Source organism: Artemia sp. Qi Xiang Cuo, chromosome 16 (assembly GCF_049724085.1).
Source record: "Artemia sp. Qi Xiang Cuo chromosome 16, ASM4972408v1, whole genome shotgun sequence".
In the NCBI taxonomy this organism is placed as follows: domain Eukaryota; kingdom Metazoa; phylum Arthropoda; class Branchiopoda; order Anostraca; family Artemiidae; genus Artemia; species Artemia sp. Qi Xiang Cuo.
In genome coordinates this window covers 16507571-16525166 of record NC_142809.1, presented here as the reverse complement: position 1 = coordinate 16525166, position 17596 = coordinate 16507571, and the positions used below count along the sequence as shown (strand labels likewise).

The following is a 17596-nucleotide window of genomic DNA, read 5'->3' as shown; positions in this document are numbered from 1 at the left end:
ATATTTTTCTAGCTCTGTTTAATAAATGGATCATTCAAGACACCTAAAAAAAAGGAGACAGAGTCCGTCACCAATAAAAGATGGTATAATGAACTTGGAGAAATTTAGAAAAGAGTTGGATCAGATTTTCTTCTCAGCAGAAATGCTCAGAAAGCACTTTATTGAAAAGGAAGATTTTTGGAAATTTTATAGAAAGTTATATGAAGTTCAAAGAAGCAAAAATTCAGCAGGTTTGTCAGTCTTTATTTGCTCTTTTTCTTTACTTGCTGCCTGACAATTTAAATTAATGCTTTTAACTTTAATTTTATTCATTTTTTATAGGAAGATTTATAATACCACCAATCACCAAGAGTATGCTTCTATTCTTGTTAATTATATAGGCTCTTTACCTACATATAGGCTATAATGTTTTGGATTTGGAACAGCAAGTTATCTAAGACATATTCTTGGGAAAACTGATACTGAGCCTTATTATAGCTAGGAGCCATTACTTTATTCTGCCTATCATTAAGGACATGCTGCCAAGGTACACTACTTACCTATTTCCAAATGGTGGTGTCATTTAAATTGATGTCATTAAGTCATATGCGAATGACTCGCTTTATGGTTATTAGGCATTTGTTTTTAATTCTTTTAATTTTGGCTTTTATTGAATTTTATTCATCTTTTAATTTTGGTTTTTCTTTGTTTTTTTTTTCACATTTAATTTCCGCGTTTTCTTTTCTTTTTTTTTATTTTTTTGCATTTTCCTTAAATATATTTTTTTGTTGGTGCTGAAGAAGAGAGGCGGTTGTCCTTTCGAAATATTCGCTTTGCGTGTTTTTTGAAGTATTTTCGTTTGATCTTAAAAACCCCCATTTTTGATTTTTTTTTTTTTTGTAACAGTTTAGACTCTGGATTATCCATGTACTTTTGTAAGATGGTGACCACAGATATACTAATAATCCAGAATAGGCAGATAGTGGTCTGAAATAAGACAGAACATGCCAAAAATTAACACCACACTTACTTTTAACTTGTTTATTCACATTTAATTATTCCATTTTTGACACCATTTGTATTTTCTGATTTCATTTTTTTACCAATCAGTTTATCAAGTTTTAACCCAATTATGCTGCAGACTTCATAGTGCATAATACGATACAAATTAGTACATAATATTTCTATCATACATGTAAGCAACTTGATTTGTTTAAGAACTACTCGTTTGTCTTTGTTATCCCACGTTTTCTTATTCTATAATCCGGAATCAGACAAAACAGGTTGAAAATTACAACAAGTACTTTTAATATATTTTATTTGTATTGAATTATTTTGTGATTATTATCAAACTATTGTAATTTGCATTTTTGTTCTCTCATTTCTTTTTTCTTACCAATCAGGTTGTCAACTTAATGTAACTCAATTAGGCTACATAGTATGTAGTATTATTATCATGCGTGTACACCATTATTATTTCCTAAAATATATTTGCTACTTTGAGGATTAGGATAATGCAACAAGCAGGTAAACGGCCTGTGGATAATTGAGAATGAACCATGTTTGCAGTTGTCCTGCTATGTGGCTGTTTGATACATACTAAATGCATAAGAATTCACTTGAACCTAAAGTCGTTGAATTGGATTCCTGAAGATGATTTTTTGAATTACTTGCAGATAAATTTTTGTATAAAAGAATCTAGATATAAAAAAGGACCACAGATTTGAATGAAAAGGGTTAGGTGTAGTCAAGGGGCCACAAGTTGCACAAACCTGGACTGATGCTGTGAGCTACCGTACTTCACAGTAAACAAAAAATTCTTAAAGGTGATATAGTCAGTAATTTTCCAATCTACAAGTTATAACTTCAATTTTTCATGAAATACGTTTTCTTTTTTTAGCTGCCTCAATTGAAGCATGGTTAGCATATATTATGAATGCCAATAGATGCTTCAGCTCCCATGAGCTGATTTTTGTGATTCTTGGCCCTCACCACTTTTCACCTAATTTTGCCTATTTTCAGCTAAAACAATCAGTTCCTTTATGATTAAAACACTTTCGAAATGTATTTTTCAACATATGAAAGAGAAAATACAAACAATATAAAAAATTAATTTCAGCTTCGTGTCTGGTTTGGCCAGCTCAACATAACAAACAAACCTTAAAATAATAGATTCCTCAAGATTAAAAAACAAACAAATACAAACAATCAACAACAATATATCAGTATGATATATTAAAAAGAACAGTTGAAGCATAAATACAAAAATTAAAATAAATTTCATTTTTGTCTTAAGGAACACAGCAAAGGCAATGGGAGAACATGGCATCAAATGGGCAAGTAAAACTTTCCTGGACTAAGATTACGTCGATGATTTAAGCATCCTAAATGAAAGTGTGAGCAAAATGAATGAACTTTTAGAGGTTTTGCGAGTTCAGGATGCTAGAATAGGTTTGAAAATTAACGTAAAGAAGACTAAGTTGCCAAGGCTAGGAATAAGGGAAGAGGAAAAAGTGACATTGGGTAGTGAAAAGATCGATCAAGTGGACAGCTTCACTTACCTAGGTAGTGTTATTAGAAAAGACGGTGGGTGCAGTGAATATGTTAAAAGTAGAATACCCAAGGCCCAGGGTGTTTTTTTTAATAGTTGAAAAAAATTTTAAGAATAGGAAGATAAGTTTGCAAAACCAAGGTTAGAATATTGGAAGCTACAGTGATGACAGTGGTCAAGTATGGTTTTGAAGCATAGGCGCTCCGAAAAAACAGAGGAACATTTGCTAGATGTTTTCCAGAGAAGCTGCCTATGGATGGTTTTGGGTACCTGAGTGACTGACAGTATTTCGAACAGTAGGCTCTACGAAAAGCGTGGCTCAATCCCGCTTTTTTGGGCTATAATGAGAGAAAGGTTGAGATGGCTAGTGCACGCTTTGCAGATGAAGGATGACAGATTGTCAAAGATAGTCATTTTTGGCCTAATTTCTAGGGCTAAATGAAAAAAAGGTCGTCCTGGGGGGGGGGGGGGGGTGGGAGTATGTGGTAAAGAAAGATTGAAGGGAAATGGGAACATCCTTGGAGAGTGTAAAGTGGGAGGCTTTGAAAAGATTGGGATGGAAGAGGAGCACGCGTAGCTGTGCGGCCCTCAGGTGGCTTGGTGCTGCTGGGAGTTGTTTGTAGTAGTAGTAGTAGCTGTTTTAGTCTTAGAGAAGCAAGCTGTTGAAGTGTTTTTGTCATCCACACTAGGCTGTTTTTTTTTGTTTTTGTTTTTTTCATAAATTTTGCATCACTATGAATTAAAACAGACAGTTACTTTATGATTAAAAAAATACTCGGGTAACAACTCCAATAGTCGGGTAACAACCCTTTATTGCCTTTTTATTGTCCTAACTTAGCTGGCGTTTACCGCTCTTTTCACCTTTCACTTTTTTTGCCAGTTATAACCACTATGAGCCAAAGCACACCAGTTACTTTTCGATTAAAAAACGCTTTCAGGGTTTGCTATTTGGTATTTGAGACGAGAGAATATTCAACATTGAACAAAGAAATAAACAATGAAAAATTAATCTACCTATAACCCTTATGGCTTTTATGGCCAGTCCAAAACATCAAACAAGCCTCATGATTACAGATTCCCCAAAATAATTAAAAACAACATGTTACGACCAAAAATCTCATCACTTGAAACCCTATTCAACACAAAAAAGATGAAAAAAACTGTAAATCATATGCAATAAATCAGTAGCTCTTCAGAAAGCCAATATTTATTATCAACCTTTGAGTAGCAGCCCATTTAAGTTTTTTTTTGTTCTTACTAGGCTAGTGTTTACTCTCTTCTTTTTTTTTCAATATGTCACTTTTGAAGTTACTTCTCTTTTTTCCTTCTTCTTTTTTTGTGTATTTCCTTTTGAATTCAGAAAAAAAACTAATAAATCAAATGACTGCATTGAGAATGATGTAATTGATGGTGCCTCTTAACATCTGTTATTTAACTTTTGATTTATTTTTAGGTGGAAGTTAGGCTAACAATATAGTCATTTTGCTCTCAATAATGTTTAAGCAGTTATTTTTTATGAAGTTGGAAGAAAAGATATTTTCATTAATTTTTTGAGATAGAATCAAAATCGTGGCTAGAAATTAACAAATTATGTTGTGACACTAAATGCTTTTCTTATTTTCTAGAGCTTCCTATTTCGAAACTAAATGGTGTACCATTTACCATCCACTTTCCGTCGACTGAATTCCTTTTTTCACATCTACCTCCAAGAGACAGAGATGATACGAGAGTAGCGCTAAGAAAGAGTGATATAGATGACGTCAAAATAATTATCCAACTCTATGTCAATTTTTTGCAGAAGGATAAATTTTCTAAACTGAAGAAGTTGAGGCAATCTCAGAAAAACCTACCAATAGCGAATCACAGGTCTGTAACCTCATTTTGTTATTGAGGCCTATGCCTTATAAATTAAAATGCTAATGCAACAGAATATGAATCTAATCAACTAAAACTAAAATATTTTCAAATTCCAAAATCAGCATATTTGGAAAACAGTAACAGATTATAGCTAAATAAATAAGTGTATAGGGCTATACAAACTGACCAGCAGCACTCCACATTAGGCAAGCCCAATCGAGCCCATACTGTTTATATAGCTACAAACATGCCTATATATAGTTATATATATAGTTATATATAGTATATATATAGCTATATATATAGCTACAATATATAAAGTTATATATATAACTATATATAGCTACAAACATGCCCGTGACTTTAATTTTGTAATCAAATGAAACTACTTGAAAAAATTGGACCAACAAACACAATTAGAGACTTTTTAATTTAGATTTTTATTCCATGGCTGAAATTGCTTTTAATTACTAAATTAGAGTCAAAGAAGTATTGTTTTTGTGCGATACAGATTATAGGATGGAGTGCTAACAGCAATGGAAATCACATAACTGGAAATTTTTATTGAACACTAGATGTCTTACATTAAATAAATAAATATATAGGAATATATAAACTGACCTGCAGCACTGCATATTTAGCAATCAGAACTGAGTCCAGACTACATATATATAGCTTCAAATGTGCCTGTGACTTCAATTTAATAATCAAACACAATTGAAAAATTGCTGCTACTGTGGGAGTTGAACCCAATATTCCCCAGTGACTAGCTGAGCATATCAGCCCTGGACCAACAGACAAACCGTGCTATTTTTTTACCTTTTTTTCATAGCTTAAATTAGTTTTAATTACTTTAATTAAACAGTTTGTGGTAACTAACTGTAAGTAAGGAGCGACTCAGCCCAATAGTAACTGAAACTCTAAAAATCATAACTTTGATATCACTAGATATATAAAATTTCCCTTTCCAAGGAAAATTTTAACTGGGAGGTCAGACAGAATTATTATATGAAATGCTTTTTATTTGTCTTCCTTTCTCTTTGCCGACTCAATTTTGGATGTGGAGATATTCCGGGAAATTTTCAGCGGGTTCATAATTGTCTGGGGAATATTTCAGTGGTGGGACGGGATTCTCTGCGGGATGAATTCTCCATGGGATAATTTTTGTAGGAGAAATTCTCCATGTGGAATTTTCAGCAGAAGCAACTTCCCACTGGGGGGGGGAATTTCAGAGTAGAATTTTCCACAGAAGAGAGGATTTCTGGAGTGATAGCAAAAAGGTTTAGAAAATAAAGTCTTTTTCAAATGAAAGTATGCTAAGGGGATTTTTTCAGGCGGAGTTGTCCGCAAGAAATTGTATGGGGGGGGGATTTCCAGCGAGGATGGAATTTTCCGGAGTAAATTACGTGGGAGGAATTTCTACGGTGGAGTCTTCGATAAGGAAAGGGAATTTTTCATCGAGGGGGAGCTGGATTTACCGGCATTATTTGAAAAACGATAAGAAATTGAATTAAAAAAAACAAATTCAACTGAAAGTAAGGAGCAACATTAAAACTCAAAACGAACAGTAATGATTCCGTACATGAGGGGTTGTCCTCTCCTCGATACCATACTCTTTACGCTGAAGTTTGACTGTTTCTCCCAATATTTTAAAAATAACTCCTGAAACACAAGGGCCGTTTAATTAGAATAAGAAGCTTTTTTGAAAGTGCTAAAAAACTTTAGCATGAAGAGCAAGGCATCAAGGAGATTATATAATAAGAATATTTAGAAAACCATTTCATTCAAAATAGTCACAAGGTCCTAATACCTTCGCCCCTGCGGATGCCATCCCGCCACAGCCCGTGGTGTAAGGATTGTAAATTATCCAATCTGTCCATTTTTAAGATGCAGGATTGATCATTGGGAAACGGGGGAATATTTGATCATGGGTGTTGTCCGAAAAGACTACGGGTATTGAGGTGAAATTTTTGGGAATGTTGAAGGGTATGTTGAGCTAAATCAAAAGACACTATCTTGTCCAAGTTATCAAAAAGGCATATTTACAATATCTTAGGAACGGGCATATACGGAATAATTTATTTTCGTCTTACTTTCGATTGAAAAAAGTTTTTTATTTATTTATTTAATTACTAAATGAAAGTCAAAGAATTTTTGTTTGTGTGTGTGTTATGGATTACAGAATAAAAGTGCTAACAGCATTAGAAACACCTCAGAATAATTATTAAACAAGGATATATTGCAGTAAATAAATAAATACACAGGAATACACAAACTGAGGAGCAGCAGCAGCACTGCATATTAGGCAAGCACAACTGAGTCCAGGTGTACCAATACATAGTTACAAAAATGCCTGTGACTTTAATTTAGTAATCAAACGTAACTACTTTAAAAAATTTTTTTGCTGGCACGGGAGTTGAACCCAAGACTCCCAGTGACTAGCTGAGAGTATCATCCCTGGACCAACCGACACACTTAGGAATTTTGTAGCTTTTTTTTCCATTGCTTAAATTATATTTAATTGCTTAAAGTAGTAAATCAAAGTCACATGCTTGTTTGTTGCTATACATATACTATGGGCTTAGTTATGCTTACCAAATATGCAGTGCTGTTGGCCAATTTCTGTATTTCTTTATATTTGTTTCTTTAATGTATAAAATATTTCATGTGTTTAAGTATTACCTAAGTTTTTTTTTTCATTTGTATGGAAACGTGAACTCTACAATTAAAAAGCCATGAACAGCTCGCTAGACATACATGCTGGCCCAGGGTCGGTAGCCATGGCTAGTCACAGGTAATCTTGGTTTCAACTTCCACGTCAGTAGCAATTCTGTCAAGAAATTTTGATCTTTGACACTAAAATATAAGGGCAAAAATATTAATCATTACTCTAAATTTAAATAACTAAATTCATATTTTTTTAAAAAGGCATGACAAATTATAGATTTTTAGCCACAATTTGTTAGTGAGGACTATATAATATTAATTGGAACACTGATAAAATGTACTTTGAACTAAAAAACAAAGTACAACATTTTCATTGTCGGAAATTCAAAAAACAAAAAGGTTCGAATATTGAAAAAAGTAACCAAATTATAGGTCTGTAGCCATGTTTTCTTAATGAAGTGTGATAATTTTTAATTTGACTGCTAAAGACCGTGAACATTGAAACTAATAAAACAGTTTTGAAATGGCTATATACTTTAAAAATGGCCGAATGTTTCAAGCAAAAATCGTCAATAACAAATAATAAATCCCATATATCCTTATAAGTATATCCTTATATATATCCATATATCCATATATCCTTATATCCATATATCCTTATATATCCTTATATCCATATATCCTTATATATCCATATATCCATATATCCATATACGCCTAAAAATAAAATCCCATATATCCTTCCTTCTTAAAGCTGCACGCCTTACTACCATAAAAGAAAGGAGATATAATATTTACTCGCCCTATGCTAAGTTCGCCATTTCCAATGCCCGTACTAAGACGTTTTCTTCAATAGTTCCATCTAACTGTCTGATCCGTGCTGTTTACCGAGAGATTTTGAAAGAGTCTTATCCTCTTCATCACCTTAATAATTCTTAATCACCTCGTAATCCTAATAATTCTTAATTCCTAATATTCTCACCTTAATAATTCTTAATTCTTATTCTTAAACACTCTTAATCACCTTAATAATTCTTAATCACCTCTTAATTCTTAATATTCTTAATTCTTAATATTTTCACCTTAATAATTCTTATTCTTAAACACTCTTAATCACCGTAATAATTCTTAATCACCTCATAATTCTTAATTCTTAATATTCTCACCTTAATAATTCTAAATTCTTAATAATTCTTATTCTTAAACACTCTTAATCACCTTAATAATTCTTGATATCTGTCCTGGGCTAAATACAGCTTATTTGGCTCTTTTTTAGCTTTTCGTTCATTCTCAAAAAATTATTTTCATTTTCCATTTTTTATCCTTTGTGACACATTTTTAGCTCTAGTTTTATTGTTTTTAGCTTTTAGCTTTTTTAGCTCTAGTTTAATGTTTTGACTCAAGCCTTTTTATCTAGTTTCTAAAATCAAAGATAAAGCACCTTTGGTGAATAAAGAAAGTATTATGTTTCGAAATCATGCTTTAATTATATGACCATTGAACTTGATGAACGATATGGAGAAAATTTCAAGAATGGCAAGAAAAGGAAAATAATGAAATCATTCTCCAATTCTTCAGAAAACCTCATAAAAGAAAACAAAAATCGCTTAACTTTACCATATGGCTCTAGACCCAGCCATAAACTTGGAAATTTTTTTTACGTAAACACAATCAGTTCGCCTCTCAAAAATGTACTCAAGATTGAATTTTTTTCAATTTCGGGAGATACTGAACTGGTCCTACTCTTGGGAGTGGCGTGTATAGAGTCTCCTGTTCCCGTGGGAAATTTTACACTGGCAGGACCCGTCAAAATTGCGAAAAAGTCTTCACGAACACAAACTTTCAATTGACAAATCTTTAAAGCCCAAAAGAAAATTTACGATTTAGATTATGTGTTACCCTTCCAATACCCAGATCATTTAGTTCTTTTTGATGAGGCGACCTAAGCTTCCATAGTAAAGGGTTTTCCAAAATATTTTAGGAGAGGTATAAATATAATAAAATACATACATAACGACCTCACTTTAAAAAAGAGATACTGGGAATATTTTTGTTAATCCAATAATTTTGTTATCCAATAAGTTAATGACAATTTAGTACAAAGGTATTGACCGCACACTCCGTCTCTATCACAGGCAGCGCAATAGCGCAGCCTAAGTAAAGAGCGATGAGTGCAAAATGTATATTTTTTTTTGACACAGCGCATAGTCGAAAGTTATTGGAGGGAACCAGCACAGTTGCGCTGCCAATGTAAAGAGCGATGTGGGAACAAAGTTTTTTTTTGTTTTTTTTAGTTTGTTTTTTAGACCAGGGTGCTTCGTATAGAAGTAGCTGTTGGACGAACTTCGAAAGGGGCTCATTCTTTTGGAAATTGATAGTTTTACAACCTTTTCTGACTGTCAGAAGTGATAAGAGGGCAACCAGCCCCCCTCCCCTCCCCGCGATCATTATTTCCTCACATACATCCAATCAACATTTTGAGATAGCTATTTTGTTCAACATAGTTAAAAGGTCCAGTAAGTATGTCTTTGAAGATTAACCTATAGCCCTCAGGGCAATTGTTGTATGTTATGCCCTGGGGGCATATAAGGTTTTTACGGAAAGGGTGGTCAAATGAACTTTTTTTGAGGGGGCTCTTTGGACTGGAAATCGAAAGTTCTAGTGTCATTTTCAATAGTCAAAAGTGAATGGAGGGCAACAATCCGCCCCCTCCCTCATAATTTCCCTAGACACATCCAATCAGAATTACTTTAATGAAAAACAAAACAGATTTAAAATGTGTTTGCTTTTTTACTTTAATAAATAAAAGTTATTAAAACTTTAAGGAATGAATATTACTATATGTATATTAAACTGACAATCCACGGTCATTTGTATTTTGTTTTCAGTAAAGAGCAGATTATGCTCGGGTCTTGAGAAGGCATGGGGGTTGTCGGAACTACTCATATTAATTTTTGCTCGTTTTGAGTTTGACTCGTTTATTTATTATAACTTCTGTTCGTTTTGAGTTTCATTTATTTATTGATGGTGATTTGTGGTTGTTTTACGCTTGGAAGGTTGTTTGATTTTATTTCTGCTCATTTTCGGCTTAATGTAGCTCTTTACTTTTCTTTGGTAAACTTGTTTTGTGGAAAAAGTTTTTAAATTAATCTATGGAAAGATTTTCCTTTTATATCACAACAGCCCTGCATCTTTATAAGTGATTTATGTGTTATCGAGTAGGATAAAATGAGTCATTCAATCACATTCTTGGGGTTTCCATCATATGGCTTATTCTATCATGTCAGTGTGACACATACACTCTATTAAAGCTTATATTATCTGTAGTTAAACCTTTTTAATAATAATAATTTATTTTTGGCCTCTTTCGATACATTGTAAAAATACACTAGAGGAGTACAAACAAAGAGAAAAAAACACAAATAGTTAATGATGACACAGTACCAATATGTTTAACGAAAAAAAAGACAAACAAGTTGAAATTTTTAATCAACACTAAAATACACGACCTATCGCTCTACCCAACTGTATATAATAAATGGTTAAACGGAAAATCAAATAATTAAATACATCGGTCCTTAAATGGCGAATAAATCGTATGACTCATAGAATGAATCACATGGCTCATAAAATATACAATAAATAACAACGAGATGAAACATTAGAGGCTTTTTTGCTATTGACCACTAGTATCGTCACGGCGACGTTGACAACTCGGCAATCTTGGGGCTTTCTTCTCATTAATATATATATATATATATATATATATATATATATATATATATATATATATATATATATATATATATATATATATATATATATATATATATATATATATATATATATATATATATATATATATATATATATATCAACAATTGCCGGATTAGCGAGTCTAACGGGACAGGGTCAATGACACCTCTTTCTAGGTCAATGTAGACATCTGGTTATTGGATGATTGTCTGATGGTTATGTGTGTTGGTCAATTTGTTTGTTGTTTTCTTGGATGTCAACATAAGTTCACATCAACAATTGGTGGATTATCGACTCTAACGGGACAGGGTCAATGACACCTCTTTCTAGGTCAATTTTATTGTTTTTTCTAAGCGTATTGACTCCACTCTAACGGGACAAGATCACGTGTCTCTTTCTAGGTCAATTTATTTGTTGTTTTCTTGGTTGTCAACATAAGTTCACGACAACAATTGCTGGATAATCGAGTCTAACGGGACAAGGTCAATGACACCTCTTTCTAGGTCAATTTGTTTGTTGTTTCCAAGTGTATTGACTCCGCTCTAACTGGACAAGATCACGTGTCTCTTTCTAGGCCAATCAGGGAGTTACGTAAGGTTTCCCTTTACATCACAATTCACCCTTGAGATATATAGTTTTTATTAGTGTGTGAATAGAAGTTCACTAAGTCTATAGTTAGCAGTGTGATAACATGAGTGAACAAATTGAGTTACAAATATCCTTTTATTGCAACTGTTCTATTTGTAAAGGTCATTATCATGATTTTGAACATTCTCATGAACCTACTACACGTTTAGACAATGTAGACGTAGGGATAGAGGAGAAAAATCTGGAGGAAATAAGGAGAAAAATCATACATGATATGGAGAGAAATTTATACAGATTGAAAGCAAACTCTCATAAAACAAGGTTTGATATGACAGAAAAGGAAGATCGAAAGAAGAGACTGGGAAAAGAGGGTTTTCTCTACAGAAATACCTCAAAATATAATATAAAAGACAATGATGAAAACTCGAAGAAAAACGTGTATAGTGCAAATTATAGCAGTGAATATTAAAATGAATATGATCTAAGAGAGGGGAAAAAGTGGCCCCTTAAGAGACAACATAAGAGTTTATACAATGGAATGGATTTTAAACATCAAAAATCGTTCTGGAAGAGTTCTTATATACCATTTTACAATAAATCTCATTATTGATTTGATTGATAAGTTATGTATCGCAACCGTGCAATAAATTTGCCGTGCAATCTCTTGGCCGACTCAATATTACGCGTGGAAATGTTAATTGGAATTGCCCGAGATAAATTTTCCCCAGGATTTAATTGGATGGGGGGGGGGAGGTTCAATCGCACGGGGTTCAGTTGCACGGAGGTTCAGTTACAGGCAAGGCCGTACCCAGGATTTTTTATCGGAGGGGGTTTTACTAAAAGATTTATTTTCGGGGGGGGGGGGATACACAAAAAACCTTCAAAAAATGCATACAAAATTTGTTTATATCCATTTTTGCAACGTTTTTTACGAGTCAAAAAACATTTCGGGTGGGGTTCAAACCCCCCTAGTTCCCCCTCTGGGTATGCCCTTGCTTACAGGGGTTCAGTTACACGGTGGTTCAGTCACACGCACACCAAATACAACATTCATTTGCGTCAGCAATGAACTTTACCTTCACCGTGAATATATGCATATTTGCATTGAATTTTCACTTGTTTGGAGAAAGTATAAATTCAATTTTGAGAATAGAGACCTAAGAAGAATTTAATGCCCGTGACGGCTTAGTACAGAAGAAGGCTTAGGGAAGGTTTTTGGCGATATATTTACTTTGTTTTTAGTACTCCCAGGGTGAAAATATCCTTATTGTTATTTTGTCTTTCTGTTTATTCATTTTTTTTCTCGTTTTTTCTTACGTCCACTGTAGCCAGTGTGGTTTCAGAAGCTATTTAAAGACAGGTGTAGAGGAAATTAGGTTAGTGGGCCTGTGCTTCAAAGTTTAAACACGAGCCATTCATCAGAACATTTTAAGGGTATTTTGAGGTTAGTTGGAAAATTAATTAGAGTTCTTCTAGAATTAGGGTCTGGAATCCTTAGCTTAGGAAAGGCCACACCCAGGATTTTTTTTTTCTACTTTTGTTCTAATCTTAAAAAACGCAACAATTTTGTTATGTACATTTTTGGTTCTTTTATGAGTCGGAAAAAATTGGAGAGAGGGGACAAGACCCTCTAATTCCTACCCTTGGATACGGTCTTGCCCGTGGGAACACGTCAATGCGTGGATCACTGAAAGGTCATAACTAACAATCAATTTTCTCCGTTTGCATCAAGGAAGATATGAGTAGTGTCCTATATTGACATTTGAGGGGATATTTAGAAACCTGTTTATAACATATGCTGATTTGACGGGTGATTTGTACTCCATATACGGTGAGTTGAATATCGTAGCGCCAATCCATAGCAACCAGATTCAATATAAGGATAAAAAATAACCTATCCAATTTGGCTAGAGGCTAATATGTTCAGATATCCATTAGGACTTGTAAGATATTGCAGATATCAAAAAGGTATCTCAATTTGCAAAAAATTATCTCATTTGCATAAAACTAACTTAATGATGAGTTGAATAATAGGGATGAGAAATAGTTCGGTGATATTCTTAATTTTCATTGGATTGTATGATTGTGGAAAAAAGGGTTAAAACTGCTTACCAGTTAAGGTGAATCTGAGAGGATGGTAAGTCTCGCGCAACGTGACATAAATGTTAGAATATCAGCATTGGTATCAATCTGTCGAAACGGTTACTGCTGACCATGTGATCATGCGAATTGACTTAGCTTTACTTCTTGGCTGTGTTCTGTATAATACACAAATACCAATTGAGCAGTCTTGCCAATATGTAATTTGGTTTAGTATTAGAGTATGCTAAAAATTTGAAACTAATAGAGTCGTAAGCGCTAAAATGACCTTGTGAGATAACCTTGCTTTACTTCTCGGCTGTGTTCTGTACAATACACAAGTCCTAGATCTCGGAAGCTTATTAAGTTATTTTTTATTATTATTAAGCAATTTCAATCAAATAAGCGAGAATATTCAAAGAAAAAGAATACATTTAACTTAAATCTACTAAAACCTAGATCATGGAAGCTTATTATGATATTTTATTATTATTAAGCAATTTCAATTAACTAAACGAGAATATTCAATGAAAAAGAATACATTTAACTTAAATCTACCGAAACCTAGATCTCGGAAGTTTATTATGTTATTTTCTATTATTATTAAACAATTTCAATTCCAAGATTTGCCTTTTATATCACAACAGCTCTGCATCTTAATAGAGATTTATGAGTCATCGAGCAGGATAAAATGGGTCATTCAATCACATTCTTGGGGTTTCCATCATATGGCTAAATCTATCATGTCAGTGTGACACATACACTCTATGAAATCGTGTATTATCTGTAGTTTAAACCTTTTTACTAATAACAGTTTGTTTTTGCCCTCTTTCGATACATTATAAAAATGCAATAAAGGAGTACAAACAAAGAGAAAAAAAAACACAAATAGTTAATGATTACACAGTACCAATATGTTTAACGAAAAAAAAGACAAACAAGTGGAAATTTAAATCAACACTAAAACACACGACCTATCGCTCTACCCAACTGTATATAATAAATGGTTAAACGGAAAATCAAATAATTAACTACATCGATCATTAAATGGCGAATAAATCGTATGACTCATAGAATGAATCACATGGCTCATAAAATATACAATAAATAACAACGAGATGAAACATTAGAGGCTTTTTTGCTATTGACCACTAGTATCGTCACGGCGACGTTGACAACTCGGCAATCTTGGGGCTTTCTTCTCCTTAATAATATATATATATATATATATATATATATATATATATATATATATATATATATATATATATATGTATATATATATATATATATATATATATATATATAAGTATAGACCAAGGTACCATATTGCCGCCTTTACATTCCTTCCGGTTTTTCTGGTAGGTAGACAGGTCATTACACTCTTTGCCAAGAGGAACGAGCAGCGCAGACATATAGCAGATATCATGTTATTCTAACAGACATATAGGAAATATCATGTTATTCTACGACGCTTCCCGTACAAACAGTGAATCGGAGGGTTACGTGGGGAGGATCTTTCCATGGAGGAATATTTCATTGAAGTTATGAACTTGGCCCAATGTTTAAATAAAGTATTGGTTATTGGAGTATACAGAAGTTTTAAGGAGGAATTTTGTCTGATAGTTGGGGGGGTGAGTCGGAGGGTTACTCTATGACCTTTCTAATATTCTCAATACTCAAAGGTTCAAATGTAAGAACTTATTGATTTTCTTTAATTTATATAAAAATATCTAATCTATCGTGATGAAAACCACAAAGTAATGTATATTTTTTACATGTTCTACACTTATATGTTGATTCATATCGATGTATATCTCTCCATATCAAAAACCAGTTCCGCTGCTTACACCAATAGCATCTGTCGTCTTTGACTATATCGTCGGGGTTATGGGGATAATACAATCCTCCTTCGGGTTTTATTACAGAACTCTGAAAGTAAAAGTATATTAAATTATTAAGAAGCCTATTTCGTTCATATGAATACTTTTCATTTTAAACTTAAAATATGCTAAATTCTTGATTTTCATTCTAACTTATTTTCTTTAAAAAATTGGAAAAAAAACCAACTTCACAATAAAGAGTAACAAGTTAAGGATGAGACAGACATTTGATCGTTTACATAATTAAATAAATAAAAAATTATATATTTGAAATCAGCATAAAAATATGTTTCTATTGATGTATCCATGGATATCAAAATTCCAGTTTTTTTTAGTTTCGGTTACTATTTAACAGTGTCGCTCCTTACTTACAGTTCCTTACCACGAACTGTTTTAAAAAATATTTTTGTTTTTAATTACTTTAAGTTAAAAAAAAAAAAAAAAAAAACTAGCGATAAAAATTTGTATAGTTACAAAAAAACTTTTATATTACACCTTTTAAAATAAAATAAATACCTATAATAAAATTAAAAAAAAAAAAAATAGCAAGCCAAAAAACCAAAAAAAAATATTAAAGAAAAACAAAACACCAACGAACGAAAAAGAAATATAGAGCCAAAAATAAAAATTAAACTAAAGATATTATTTTTATTAAAATTAACTTACTTTTAGGGTGAGTTTCCTCCTTTATTCAAAAAATATTGCAAATCTTCTCAGGCGCATAACTTTTGATTGGTAAAACATCTTCTCAGACGCATAACTTTTGATTGGTAAAACTAAATTTAATGAGTTGAAATCACTTATATATTTGAAATCAGCATAAAAAAAATATGATTCTATTGATATATCCATGGATATCAAAATTCCAGTTTTTAGAGTTTCGGTTACTATTGTTATGTTTCTATTGATGTATCCATGGATATCAAAATTCCATTTTTTAGAGTTTTGGTTACTATTGAACAGTGTTGCTCCTTACTTACCTTCTTATTTGTGGATTCTGAATATGGATATAGACAACATCAAAGTCACTGTTTATAGTTGAATAGGACATGGTTGAACAAATCGTCAAATCGTCAAAAAACCTACTTGATCTAATGAAGTGGAACAGAAACTCACCAAACTGAAAAGATAAATGTAATAATTAACAATTATTAAGTAGATCATGGTTTAATCTAAATAAAATTGCTTTTTACTACTACAGATTGCCAAGCAGTAAGAGGAAATTACAATTCTTACTTTTAGTTCAAAAACTCTTTTTTTTATTCAATTTTTGATTGTTTTCCAAATCATACCCAGGCCTAACTGAGATATTATTTGAAGTATCGGTCCCTTAAATCCTTGGTTAATTGCTTTTTAAAATATTTAAATCAGAAATTGCACGTTGATTAATACATCCTATGTTTAAATTTGCAATTTCAATTTTGTATAAAATTTGAATATACGTAAAAAATTGGCGATGAATAGTAACTTTGGAATACTTTGGAATAAATTTCAAAATTCTGAGTTTGGAATAACTTTGGATAAAAAATGGAATTCTATTTTATTCTGTTAGAACTATTTTGGATTTGTGTTAACTATTTTTTTATTTTTAAGAATAATTTATTGTTTTGTAAGAAATAATTTGGATTTCTTACAACTTTTTATATTTTTTAAGAATTATTTCTGTTTCGTAACAACAATTATTCTGTTAGTACTATTTTGGATTTGTCTCAAGTATTTTTGTATTTCGTAAGAATGATTTTTGTTTTTTAAGAACTATTTTTGGAATTTGTTTGAACTTTTTGTATTCTGTAAGAACTACTTTCGGTGTTGTTAAAATTTTCGTGCTTTGTGACAAGTATTTCATATTTTGCAGAAAGCTATTTTTAATTCTGTTAAAACTATTTTGGATTTGTGTAAAGGATTTTTTATATTTTTAAGAATAGTTTTTGTTGTTTAAGAACTATTTTCAATTTTCTTACAACTTTTTGTATTTTGCAAGAATTGTTTCTGCTTTGTAAGAATTATTTTTGGAATAAGTTTGAATTTTTTGTATGCTATAATAACTATTTGGGATGTTGTTAGAAAATTTAGTGTCTTGAAGCAAGTATTTGGTATTTTGCATCAAGTATTTTATATTCTGTTAGAGCTATTGTGGATTTGTGTAAAGTATTTTTGTATTTATTACGAATAATTTTTGTTTTGTAAGAACTATTTTGGATATCTTAAAACTTTTTGTATTTTTTAAGAATTATTT

The 17596-nt window shown here is 32.0% G+C and overlaps 1 protein-coding gene across 3 annotated transcripts in view; it reads left to right on the top strand.

Annotated features, from left to right (window-relative positions):
- LOC148942629 (putative ATP-dependent RNA helicase DHX34) overlaps window positions 1-17596 on the top strand; it is a 158502-nt gene that overhangs the window by 3873 nt on the left and 137033 nt on the right. For all 3 annotated transcript variants that reach the window (XM_089102777.1, XM_089102775.1, XM_089102776.1), the window contains exons 2-3: window positions 13-230; window positions 4156-4396. In XM_089102777.1, the coding sequence (XP_088958903.1) occupies window positions 26-230; window positions 4156-4396 (446 nt within the window). In that variant the 5' untranslated portion in view covers window positions 13-25. The remainder of the gene's footprint in view (window positions 1-12; window positions 231-4155; window positions 4397-17596) is intronic.